This window comes from Larimichthys crocea, chromosome IV (assembly GCF_000972845.2).
Source record: "Larimichthys crocea isolate SSNF chromosome IV, L_crocea_2.0, whole genome shotgun sequence".
Lineage (NCBI taxonomy): Eukaryota > Metazoa > Chordata > Actinopteri > Sciaenidae > Larimichthys > Larimichthys crocea.
The window spans coordinates 483,447-495,651 of record NC_040014.1 but is presented as its reverse complement, the minus strand read 5'-3'; the positions used below and the strand labels follow the sequence as shown (position 1 = coordinate 495,651).

General features: G+C 39.1%; 1 protein-coding gene across 2 annotated transcripts in view; it reads right to left on the bottom strand.

Annotated features, from left to right (window-relative positions):
• The window catches only part of si:dkey-247m21.3 (5-hydroxytryptamine receptor 4), a 46,185-nt gene that overhangs the window by 20,303 nt on the left and 13,677 nt on the right, over positions 1 to 12,205 (bottom strand). For both annotated transcript variants that reach the window (XM_027278560.1, XM_019260089.2), the window contains 5 exons: positions 9,883 to 9,964; positions 9,403 to 9,573; positions 8,251 to 8,451; positions 7,892 to 8,045; positions 5,400 to 6,064 (listed from right to left, as the gene is read on the bottom strand). In XM_027278560.1, the coding sequence (XP_027134361.1) occupies positions 5,400 to 6,064; positions 7,892 to 8,045; positions 8,251 to 8,451; positions 9,403 to 9,573; positions 9,883 to 9,905 (1,214 nt within the window). In that variant the 5' untranslated portion in view covers positions 9,906 to 9,964. The remainder of the gene's footprint in view (positions 1 to 5,399; positions 6,065 to 7,891; positions 8,046 to 8,250; positions 8,452 to 9,402; positions 9,574 to 9,882; positions 9,965 to 12,205) is intronic.

The window sequence follows — 12,205 nt, the reverse complement described above, 5'->3', positions numbered from 1 at the left end:
TGCAAACCCACAAAAACAAATGTGAAAAAAAAAATGTTGCAAATACAAAAAAACAAAATGCTAAGGGGGTGGCAGTAGCTCAGTCCATAGGGACTTGGCTTGGGAACCGGAGGGTGGCCGGTTCAAGTCCCACATGGGCCAAAAATATGTAAGGTGGACTGGTAGCTGCAGAGGTGCCAGTTCACCTCCTGGGCACTGCCGAGGTGCCTTTGAGCAAGGCACCGATCCCCCACAACTGCTTGCTGGGTGCCTCTCAGGGGGGCCCATCACCCCACCATCTCTCTCCACATTTGCATGTCTATGAGCCCTTGTACTGCATGAGTCTCTGGGTTAAAATGCATGTAAAAATAGAGTGAAAAATTAATAAAGTATATCTTCTTCTTTTTCTTTAAAACTACTGCAAGAAAGAAACGCTACAAATTCACTCCACAAAACAGAAGCGCGCCAGGCCACTAGGGGGACCTGACCTGAGAGATGGACCAGTCCGGTGGGGCCTAGATCCTCTTTAAAACATAGCGGGATGCCCAGAAGAAAGTTGGCTACCTTCTGGAGAAAGGGCTGGCTCAATTCGTGGCAGCGGCAGCTAGTAGTGGCACTTCTGGTGGCAGCCTTGGCCGTTTGCGGCGGGTTTGCCCTTGTTGGCCACTATGCTTCATAGTTCATTCACTCCAGGACTTTTATTTTTGAGTTCAAGCTTCCACATTCAGCCCACACTGTATAAGGTACTGTTAGCTGCCCTGAAGATAAAATAAGATAACACAGCTGAGAGTATTACAGAGAAACTACCCTGAGGAATAATGAGATTAAACTTCATTGTTTCAGATCATTTTGTTTCTATTATAGAAAAAGCAAACACTCTATATTTACAGTCCCGACTTTCAATCCTCACCTTTTCGCCTCATTTTTAATTACAACAGAGGTAGATTGAAGGTGTGGTATCTGCTGTAATGCTGGGTTCACATAAATAAGAGCCATTTGTGATCTGAGATGTAACAACTCTAAAGGAGAGAAAAGGTGATCCACATCTTGTGCAATCTTTCCTGCTCAGTGTTTTTTACATGATTAATGACAGAAAATGCATATCAGCTCCAAATGATACATTTTGCAGCAAATATAACAGATAATACAAAACATTGCGACTATAACTCAATTTAGCTATTTTTAACCTGTCTGTCAAATGCAATTTGTGGTAAATATGCAATACACCAGTCCTTAATTAGTTCATTCAAGGTGCAATTACAGGGGTATCACATCTGTATAGTCTGCAGTGTTTCATCTAGTTCAATCATCCATCCATCTATTTTCTGTAACATGCTTTTCTTTATCAGGGTTGCTGGCATTGGAGAGGCGGGTTACAGCATTGATGAGTTGCCAGTTTGTCACAAGGCTAACACAGAGACAAACAACCGCTCCTGTTCACACCTATGGGCAATTTAGAGTCACCAATTAACCTATTAACTGCACGTCTTTGGAGTACCTAGAGAAAATCTATACAGAAAATGGGGAGGACATACAAACTCCACACAGAAGAGGTTTGAACCAAGAACCTTCTTGGTGTGAGGCAACAGTGCTAAACTAGTTCAGTCAACTAAAGCTAAATATTATTAATACCTAACCAATTATTTGGTCTACAGCCTGCACATAACATTATCCAAGGTTTCTCCCAGTGTGATATGAACAATAGGAGCGAGTGCCCAGACTGAAATACTGTAAAACAAAGTTGTACAGTATCTTCTGACTGGAGCCACACAGAGACCCAAGGGACAGTGTGACTCTATTTACTCAACAGCTTTAACCTGTTTCAGATGCTCTAGATGTCTTTCCTACTTTCTCTACTAGTGGGCACAACACAAGGTCTTTGTTATGACTCTAATCACAAACAAGTGTCTACTATCCACTGCTGGAGCTGTGAGTGTCTACAGTGTGTGTGTGACTGTGTGTGTTTGTCTGTTTGTTGTTAGGACCACTCAGGCAAACGGCCTCAGGATTTTCATAGTGGAAAAAGATCACACTGATGTTGTTTCTTCCATGAAGACATTTTGTCAGCAGAGCAGGAATGTGCAGTGGATCATAAGCCAAAACTCACAACACATATATTTTTTTAAAGGATGACCTTCGACAAATGTACTTATTCATTAATGTCAAGACCCCAGAATAAATAAGATTGATTTAAAGAATCATTCATTTTGCAGCTACAAGTTAAAACTGGATGGGCTAGAGGAAAATCTGCTGTGCCGCTGTATTCATTTTCATTTAAATGTTTTTTTCTGATTGATTCAAATATTGTCTATTCAACATTACTGTTTGTGTGAGTGTTTTCCAAAGTATTCTGAGGTTTAATGTCGTTTCCCTTCCCTGTAGGCAGGAACTGTTTGGGATGTTTTCAGCAAAATCAACTTGCAAAGACATGAAACTTGCAAAAAATAGCTTGTACAATAAGAAAAAATGCAACTACTGCTCCAATATTATCTTTTCTTAATGCAAAAGTTATTGGTTATGTTTGGCATGTGAACACACAAAAACAAAAGAAAAGATAGAAGGCACTCCTTTTGTGATTTTAAGAAACTACAGAGAAACACCCCTACATACACCGTCTACCCACAGACTGCACCTTAACAGCGAGACAAAATAATACGACAGGATTCCTCCAGTAATTTCACTTTCCAGTATCCTGCCGGCTATAATCTGATTGTCTGAGTCTGTTTTCTATCCAAGACAGTTTTTAAGAGGACATCAGATTGGAGTTAACACTGTTTGTCTTTCTGTTTCCTACACACATAGACAGAAAGTCCAAGAAATAGACCACAGAAACACACACTCAAACTCACAGACCTTACACACATTATAGCCTACACGTCTGTACAAAGACATCAAGTCAGGAAAGAAGCACATTAAGAATTCAAGTGTGTATTTGAATGTGTATTTCACATGCTCCACAGTATGTGGAGGTTATCAAAGTGTCTCATTCACATACATATTTTGTACAGATTTACTTGTCAGCTGTGTGTGTGCCTGTGTGTACGCCTCTGTTTCTCTGCGGTGGTGAAGTACTTGTGTTAGTTAAACAGTGCAGACACAAATAGGTCACCTCTTCCATCATCCCCACTTGAAGAAGCTGAGGGCACAAACACAGACGTCGACTAAATCATCAACATTAACATCAACAGAAATCCTGCTGTAAGAAAAAAAAAAAGTTTATTGGACTATTATCGTGATATCATCCATTATCGTTAAATCAAAGAATCCGATCTGTAGAAAAAGGCTAATCTGGACGAGGTCAGTCTCTCCTATATTAAATGTAGTGTTCTATTTTCAAATAATTATTATTATTTTAAACAAATATTTTAGTCAAAAACAACTTGACTGTCCAAGAAACAAGTCTACACCAGACTTTGTGAGTGCTTTGCGCTAAATGCTAAGTATTTTCCTCACAGTCAGTGTGACACGTAACTTAACATCATATGACAAACCATATGTAGAAATGTTAATTACTCATTAACACTTTATATGTATATGTTGCATTTCTTTGCTGTTTCTAGATGTTAGTATTTCTCCCACATATCTATCTATAGCTCTGTGTATAAATGGTCACGAAAACTGAACACAATTGTAAAAAGGTTATTAAAAAATATATAGTGTTACTTAAGGTGCTTTTGTATCTATGCCAAAAAAAGTTGCAATGTAGCTAACTGAGCTGCATCACACTGTTTACTGTCAATACATGTGTTCTCATGTAATGTAGAAAATAAGAAAAGCATGACGTGAAAGATGTGTCCGAAGCTTTTACTGATTTGTTTCCCTAAAAAAATATGGTAAAAAGAGATAGAGATAGATAGAGAGTTATCCAGCAAGTGATGAAGTATTGAACAAATAGAAATTTTAATCTGATGATGGTGCTAAAGGTCAAGGGACCAGCAAAGGTATTCATCATCAAAATTTGGAATCAAAGTTGCGGACCAACAAAATGGTAGTTTTGCCAGAGCCACACTGGCTAGAAAACAGCTGGAATTTTTTTTTTTTTAATATTTGTATATTTATCAATCCAATCAAAGATATGGTACAATCAAGTCAGTACTTTTTTTTTAACTTTAGTTTATTGAGAGAAGGGACACTGGTAACTAAAAGCCAATAAACTGCTTACTAAACTCTCATTCAAACAAGACAATCTTTATAATCTCACCGGTTTTCACTCTCAGCCCCTCTGATCATAACATTGTGACTGCGTTACTGTCTGTGTTGGCATATTTCTTCACCCACCTTTCCAGCTTCAACTGTTCCACATAAGTTAAAGGAAGTTCGAAAACTATGTACATAGATAAAGATAGAAAATAACACACAGCTCATGAACAGCTGTCATATCCACAATAAGAGTACATGCTATGCTCCAAAAACGACTGATTTGATGCATTTTAAGTTCATAAGTTCAAGTTTTTTTTTTTTTTGTTCTGGTAAATGTTCTGCAGAACACAACAGCTGCTTTGACCATAAACATTTCTAAAGAAGGCACAGTGTGATGATCACATGTATTACTTACACAGGAGCATGTGACACATTGCCTAAAAATAACTTAATTTAAATGGTTGCACCATGACATTGTATCTCGCTGCTAAGTGTTGATGATCTACTGTACAGGATGACTGAAACTAAGTAAATTATTTTTATCATTTCAAATGTCTAATTTAAGAACAGGATGTCACCTTGTACTAATCCCTAAATGCAGTGTCGTCGTAACATCCATAAGACGTTCACAGTTCAACAGAGCAACGGTACCATCAACAGCTCTGTGGGCTTACCTTTAAAATGGCTGTGACAACATAAAAAATTAATATCTGCTTTGTGGTGTAAAACAAACAAACAAAAGAATAAATAAGAATACAATCTATCATCCTCTTCTTAGTTCTACAGTGAAGTGCACCAAAGATGAAAGAAGAAAACTTTCCAATAGCCCACTGGCACTCAATCAACACTGTTAAGAAGGCTGATGCATCCCCGTCTCTCTATGCAGAAAGAGACAAATGAGCCTGGTTTCCTGCCTGAAGCCTTGATTTCTTCTTTGATGGACTTTTAATAGATAGGATAGCAGATCAACACACACACATACACACTCTCCTTATCAATTTATACCCTCTTACTCACAAGAGAGTTGAGGTAGTCACAGCTGTCATCAAGTCCAACAAATATGCAATGCACTCAGATGATTGAATATCTGCTATAGGTAATAAATATTTTGTAGTTGAAGTGTAATAATGCTGTTTCGACAGCCAAAGTCCCTGATCAAAGTTTCAAAAAAAGATTAATTTGATATGTGAGTCTGCCACGACAGGATACAAATGTTGTGGTTTTTCAGCAACACTGGTACGATCGTATTTGCCAAAAGATTTGGAAACTGATGTGTTTACCTTAATGCCATAGACGTCCCGTTGACCGACGCAGCCGAGCACGCTCTGGGGGTGTGTCCATAAGAGTAGCTCCCCTGCCGTGCATACCGCTCATCTCCACAGCAGAGAATCACCAGAAATGCCCTCCGAAACGCCCGGTTCAGAAAGGCATACAGAAAGGGGTTCAACCCTGAGTTAATGTACCCAAGCCACAGCCAGGCTGTCCATAGCTGCCAGGGCACTGAGTAATGGATGAAGGGGTCCACCACGTTGGTGATGAAGAATGGTGCCCAGCATAGGCAGAAACAGCCCATTATAACTGCCAGCGTCTTTGCCGCCTTAGTCTCAACTCGCATGCGGCTATTCGCTATGGGAGCCTGCTCTTTAGAGGAGGAGCCTATTGTTGTCCTGAGGCGGTAGTGTTCTAGTGGATCTGAAGAAGTAGAGGACCTTACAGTGATCATCGGAGCCGTACTGGTGACTGGAGCAGAGCCGGCCCGCTGTAATGTCTCAATCTGCCTCACATGTGTCATGGCAGTGACGTAGATACGTTGGTAGGCCAGGACCATGAGGGCCAACGGGACGTAGAAGGCCACCGCCGAGCAGATCAGGGCATATGGCCGGTTGACCAGAAACACACAACTTGTGTCGTTGGAGCCTCCTGCCAAGGCTCTTCTCTCTTCAATCTGGAAAGGAGAGAAGGCAGACAGAAAAATAATGAAGATTTACACGCAGTCATAATCTATGACTTCAATTGACCTGCAGTGATGAGGTATCCAAAAATGAACCAATTAATAATTTAGACATTAAGCTTCTGAATGCAACTTTTAGGTTAATGGGAATAAATAGTTCAACAGTTTCGGAAATTACTGTTTGAGTCATGTCTGCATGGCCTATCTCTAAGACCCCATTTACAACTGGTATACAGCTGTATACTTATAAACAAAAATGCTAGCAGTCCATATCTTTGTCCTCAATTGAAAATATAAGGAGGTCAGAGTAAATTGAAAACCCTGCAGGTGCCTTAAAATGAAAGGTAAATTTTAATATTACCCCTTGTGTAGTAGTGATGAACTACCCTTTGCTCTCTGTATGGTCATAGATTGGTCATTTGTGTAATGGGCCAGTAAAAACTAACCTACAAACATTTGCCATCTTGGCAGTCCTGCTTCTGCCAGCTCCCGGCTGATCTAAAAATGGGCAAAGACGTAGATCGGAGCTGAGGTGGACTGAATGAAGCCCGGTTGCAGAAAACAATGCCCATATAAAGAATAGACAGAGCCTGAGTGACGTCACCCACAGGTTTCCGAAGCGCTGTTTCAAAGCCGAAAATATGCAGTGCTGGCATGTTGGCTGCTTCTTCCACCTCCCGGCTAATCTAAATATCGGCAAAGATGTGGATCATCAGCAGAAATAAGATGGGCCGAGTGATGTCTGGGTGCTCTAAGAAGCATCTGTACTTACCTGTCAATCAAACCAGTCATGCTGTATGTGTAAATTTAAGCCTTAATATAATTTGAATGGGTGACTTACATAGAAACTTATCAGTACAGTTGTCATGAACAAGGAAATTAGCTAAAAAGACCAAAACTATTTATTGAACCGACATGTTTATTTTTGCTTTAAAGTAAATTTTAATATGGTTGACTTGTTTTGCAGCCAGCCTCAAGTGGTCGTTAAAGGAACTGCAGTTTTCGACACTTGACGCATTGGCCTCATTTCACAGGCACAGAGGTTGCTGCTTGATATAGCTTAATTTTTTACTTTGTGAAAATGGTACACACATTATTTAAACTAAACAGAAATACACCACTTCAATAAATTATTTAATCGGTTCTTGTGGTTTTGTGACTGCTGAGTGAAAATAAGTTTCAGTTTCAAACAATTCCTTTTTGGCACTGTGAATTAAAAAAAAAAAAAGAGAGAGACCGACACAAAACATATAAAATAATAAATTAAAACTGGCATAAATTTGCAGACAAATTTGCAGACATAATTCACTTAAAGTTATTTGCAATTATGTCTGTGATATATGACTTTAAGACATCCAGCCAGCTTTAAACAGAAGATTCTTGTTTGGATGGTGCCTGACTGAAAGACAGAGAAAAGAGCCATGTATTTCATTAACTCTGGCTGAAAAAAAATGCTTGTTGAAGTGCTGTCTTTGCTCGCAGCAAGAGAGCCTCCACAGGGACTGGAATTGTTTTGTGATCACTGCATTACCTTGTCATTGTTCAAGGGATTGGAAACATTATTAGAAACAGAGAATATTAGGTTGGAAAGGTTTATGCTGCATTTTCCCTCAGAAAGAACATCTCTGTCTTAAGGCTTTTGGGGCAGGTATATGAACTCTTCAGTGTGATACTGATATATATAGTATATTTTGTTGATGCAGGATTGTAATACATTTTAAAATATTAATACAAGTGTAAAAAGCAGTTGTTTTTTAGCTTATTACTGTGTCGCCTCTTTCTCCCTGCTTAATTTTCGGATCTTAGATAGTGAGGACTCACAATGTCCTCAATGCCGATGGCATTCCAGCTTTGCATGATGGGTAGGAAGGAGATGAATGTGGGGATGAGCCAGCAGCCGCTGAGCATCACCGCCACTCTGACCGGGGTCATCTTGTGTCGGTAGACTAGCGGCTGGCAGCAGATAGCGTAATACCTGGAATAATACACACACATACTGTATACAGTGTAATGTTTTTCAAAACATTATTACACTTTTGTATTATTTCTTCCTTTAGAAATTCAGCAGGGAAACACAAGGAAATGTATTATTTATTTTTATAAATGTATCATTATTATTTTGATTTATCTTAATTGGGCTTATTTGTGGAAGTCTATCTTTAAAGTACAACCACACAAACCTGTCCAGTGCAATGCAGCAGAGGTGCAGGATGGATGCTGTAGTCAATAAGACATCCAGAGACGTTCGGACCAGGCAGAAGATCTCTCCATACCGCCAATGGCCGGTGGTCAGCTCGATTGCAGCGAAGGGCATCACCACCAGCGCAACCAGTAAGTCGGCAAACGCCAGCGACACAATGAAGTAGTTGGTCTTCTTCTTTCTAGGAGGAGGCGAGAACATACAAGGCAGTAAAAGTTGGTGTACTGTATGTTGAACTGTACGATCATGTCTCACATGGCGATAACACGCAGGGATCTCTAACCTGCTCAATCTTCCAACTGTCAGCATGACTTCAAAATAAAGATTGTCTGATGTCTGTTTGTCTGTAAGATTTAAGGGAAGTTTAGTTTTTAAAAACTTTTCATGTATAAAATTTTCACTTAAATATCAGAAAATTGTAGGTTGACTTTTAAGATTTTAGGGAAGCCGTCAAAATGCCATGAAATGACCCAGGTACCAAATACCTTAACAGTCCAGTCAGAGAGGGTGTTTGAGGACAGCCTTTCTGTAATGTGAGTGCTTTGACATTTGATGGGGTTGAGCCACATATTCTCACACACACACACACACACACACACACAAAAACCCCGGAAAAAAACAAAACATGCACACCACATAACAGGTTCTATTTAATGTGGAAAGACAAAAAAATGAAACTCAGTATAACCCTTAACACGATTTGCCAGCGCAACACATGTGAAGCACTATGATAGTGTTATGGCAGAGACAATGCTCGCTTTGTTATTGTTGCATGTGGCGTTTTGGACACTGTTTCCCAGAATGCCTTACAGGAACGTGTGTTTTTAATACAAATAGCAGGAAACAAATGTCCTGTCTTTTTTCGCTTCACTTGTTGCATTCAAGCCACATCTAACTTCATTGTCAACAATTTTCCAACATATACCACAACTTTTTAGATCAATTTCTAATCACACAGGCAGCTATTAAAATGACCTAAACTTGTTCATGTTACAAGGGGAACCCTAAGGCTGGGTGTGTTTTGTAGGGATTCTGCTTGGCTGCAGATTGATTCTTCTCATTTCACTGGGACATTAAAGCCAGACTGGACCACTGTTACTGCTTCCAGAATTGAAAAAGACAACAGTCTCACCGTAGATGTCTGTCCCTGCAGAGTGCCACCATGACCAGCAGGTTTCCAAACACTGTCATAATGATGATGATGGAGAGAAAGATGGTGAGAACAACTGTCTCCACCAAGCTCAGGAATTCTTCCTCCTGCTGTTTTTCTTGCTGTCCAGTGTTAATTACGTCATCCAACAAACTGCAAAACAAAAAACAACACCACCATTTTGAAACTCCTTATATATCAGGAGTAGATAATATTGATAGTACTGATAGTACACGGTATACATAGAGAGGAAACACACACTTAGCCATGTTTAGTTAGCAGTTAGTAACAGAACTTTAAATGAAACAATGTAGTTACAAAATGTATGTATTGCATGTTTAGACAGAGATTAAATAGGGAGCAAAAGTGGTTCGTTATTTTATTAATTATTAATTAATTTAGATTTCTTACACTTTTATATATATTTTTTTTATTTAACAGAACTTGAATTTTCTGACTTACTGTTGAGGTGATGCTGTGGCCATCACTGGTCATCTGCATTGAGGTCAGCCGAGGATAGTCCTCATCACCCCATGCTCTGGCCCTGTTCACACACATACAGGCACACACACACACACACACACACACACACACACACACACACATACACACACACATGCATTTATGTAACTGTGTAATTGTGTTAGCTCTTGCAGTAAGTATGCATTTTTCCGAAAAATGTTAGCCAGCTTGCGTGTACAAACGGACAGGATTTCTTCTTGTTTGTCCATCTTGTGGCAACATTAATGTGCCAAAAATGTGGTATTTGTACCTCAGACAAGTAACTAGATCACGTTGTAAAAGCTTGTGATATTTATAAGACAAACAGGCTGCAACAGGCAGCAGCTGTTTCTGCCAGATTCCATTTTGCATGTTAGTCTTTGTAATGCAATAATACCATGCTTTAGTCAGTACCACAATGGAAATCCTTATTCTTATTCCCCTGTGAAAAGAGGTCAAAGGTCAGATATCAGCACCTAAACAGCACCTCTGGGGCAGGTATTGATTCAACAGATACTGGTTCTCCCTGTTGAAGGACAGTCTGCATGACCCTGCAGCCTTTATTTAACCTGGTAAAAAAAAAAAGCCAAACAGACATTACCAACAACAGCCTGAGGTAACTAGAGAACAATTACTTTAAAAACAGATGAGGAAGGTTAAAGCCATTGTCCACCTGTCCATTCGTCTTTTTTCCATCAAATCAATAACTACCGATTTATATCCCTGTACTGTTTCTTATGTTTTTCCTTGACTTATTACAGCTTTCTAATTAAGTCCAAGGACATCAGTGGATCATCCCTAAAAGAACAAAGCCATATCTTTGGGACCATCTTTGCTTTTCTCTAATGTGACATGTGGGCATGAAATTTGTGACTTTAATTTACGTCTTCCTTTCTTGGTGTCATAGTACCATGCTTTACCCGCACCTCTGACCCAACAATGTCCTGAACAGTGAATACAAATTGTTACCGCCAAAACAGAGATACAGGTTAAATTGAAGCACTTTTGTACACCAGCCAATCCTAAAATTATATGTGGAGCTTAATCCCAGATCATGTACCTTGTAGGGCCTTGAATATTGTGTTTTATGATTATAATGTTATGTTAAATATATGTATTTTGTCTTCTTTCTTGGCTTGATTTGGCAATAAAACAAAACTAGCGTCTACAGCCCATGAAGCAGCTGTGTTAGACTAAGTGGCACGTTGGGATACATGATAATGTCACAATGACAATATAAGTAGGCCATTTTGATAGTTGGCAGAAGTTATATTAACCATATTTATCTTTCTATGATGAATGTAAGCATACTAACATTTACTAGTTAGCACATGGAGATCTTAGTGTCAACTGTCTGGGGATTTCTCCACTAATCAACGTAGGCCCCATTATTTCAACCACACAGCTGGTGAAACAATGCTCTCCCAACATTCACCTTGGAAGTGACATAAACCAGATATGTAGCGAATTACTTTGTAACACTTAGAGAGCTTTTTAAAGCACTGAAAATGGAAGTCCTGAGCTCTGCAATTTAATTGTTTACACCTATTTTTAGAAACAAATGAGAATGTTGTGTTTAAAGACTAATTAGACTCAGGACTCATGAATTAGACTAATTTGCTAAGTTTTAAGCAAATTAAAGTTTTGACCCGATGACAGTGCTGAATTAAAAGTTAAGAGATCAAAGTTAATGCAATTTACATGTTAATACAATCAAACCATAAATGTATGTACAAGCCATCCAGTAGTTGTTGCAATATTTCAATAAGATTTAAAAAAAATGTCAGCCTAATGGTGGCATAAGAATAGGATCCCCAGAGTTATCGATCAACATACATAGTAACCTACAGAATGAACACTGGCATCTCTAGAGCCATGGCTAAAGATAGATTTTTTTCTATAAAATATATATAGAGTTTTATTGCACCCCGGTAAGACACAGGTACATACTCTTTCCATCTATTTTTACAATAATTGAGAAGATTATGTCAAAATCAACCAATGTAACAGGATATGACAGAAAAGGTTGAAATTTTACAGTAAGTATCTGACGCTTTATCGGCTTTAAGCACCTATTACAACATCTGCTGCGTATCTGCCTCTTTATGACGCCTGTGCGATCTTATTGCACTCTAGGGTCAATATCATCAACTGACAGACTGTGACAGCCGGAGATGCTGTCAACAGCACTTACTTCCTGCAGGCAGATCACCATTTACAGTTTGTCACATCTGCGTAGCACGTATTCCAGTAACTCTCAGCTATCTGGCCTGGTTTTGGCTGT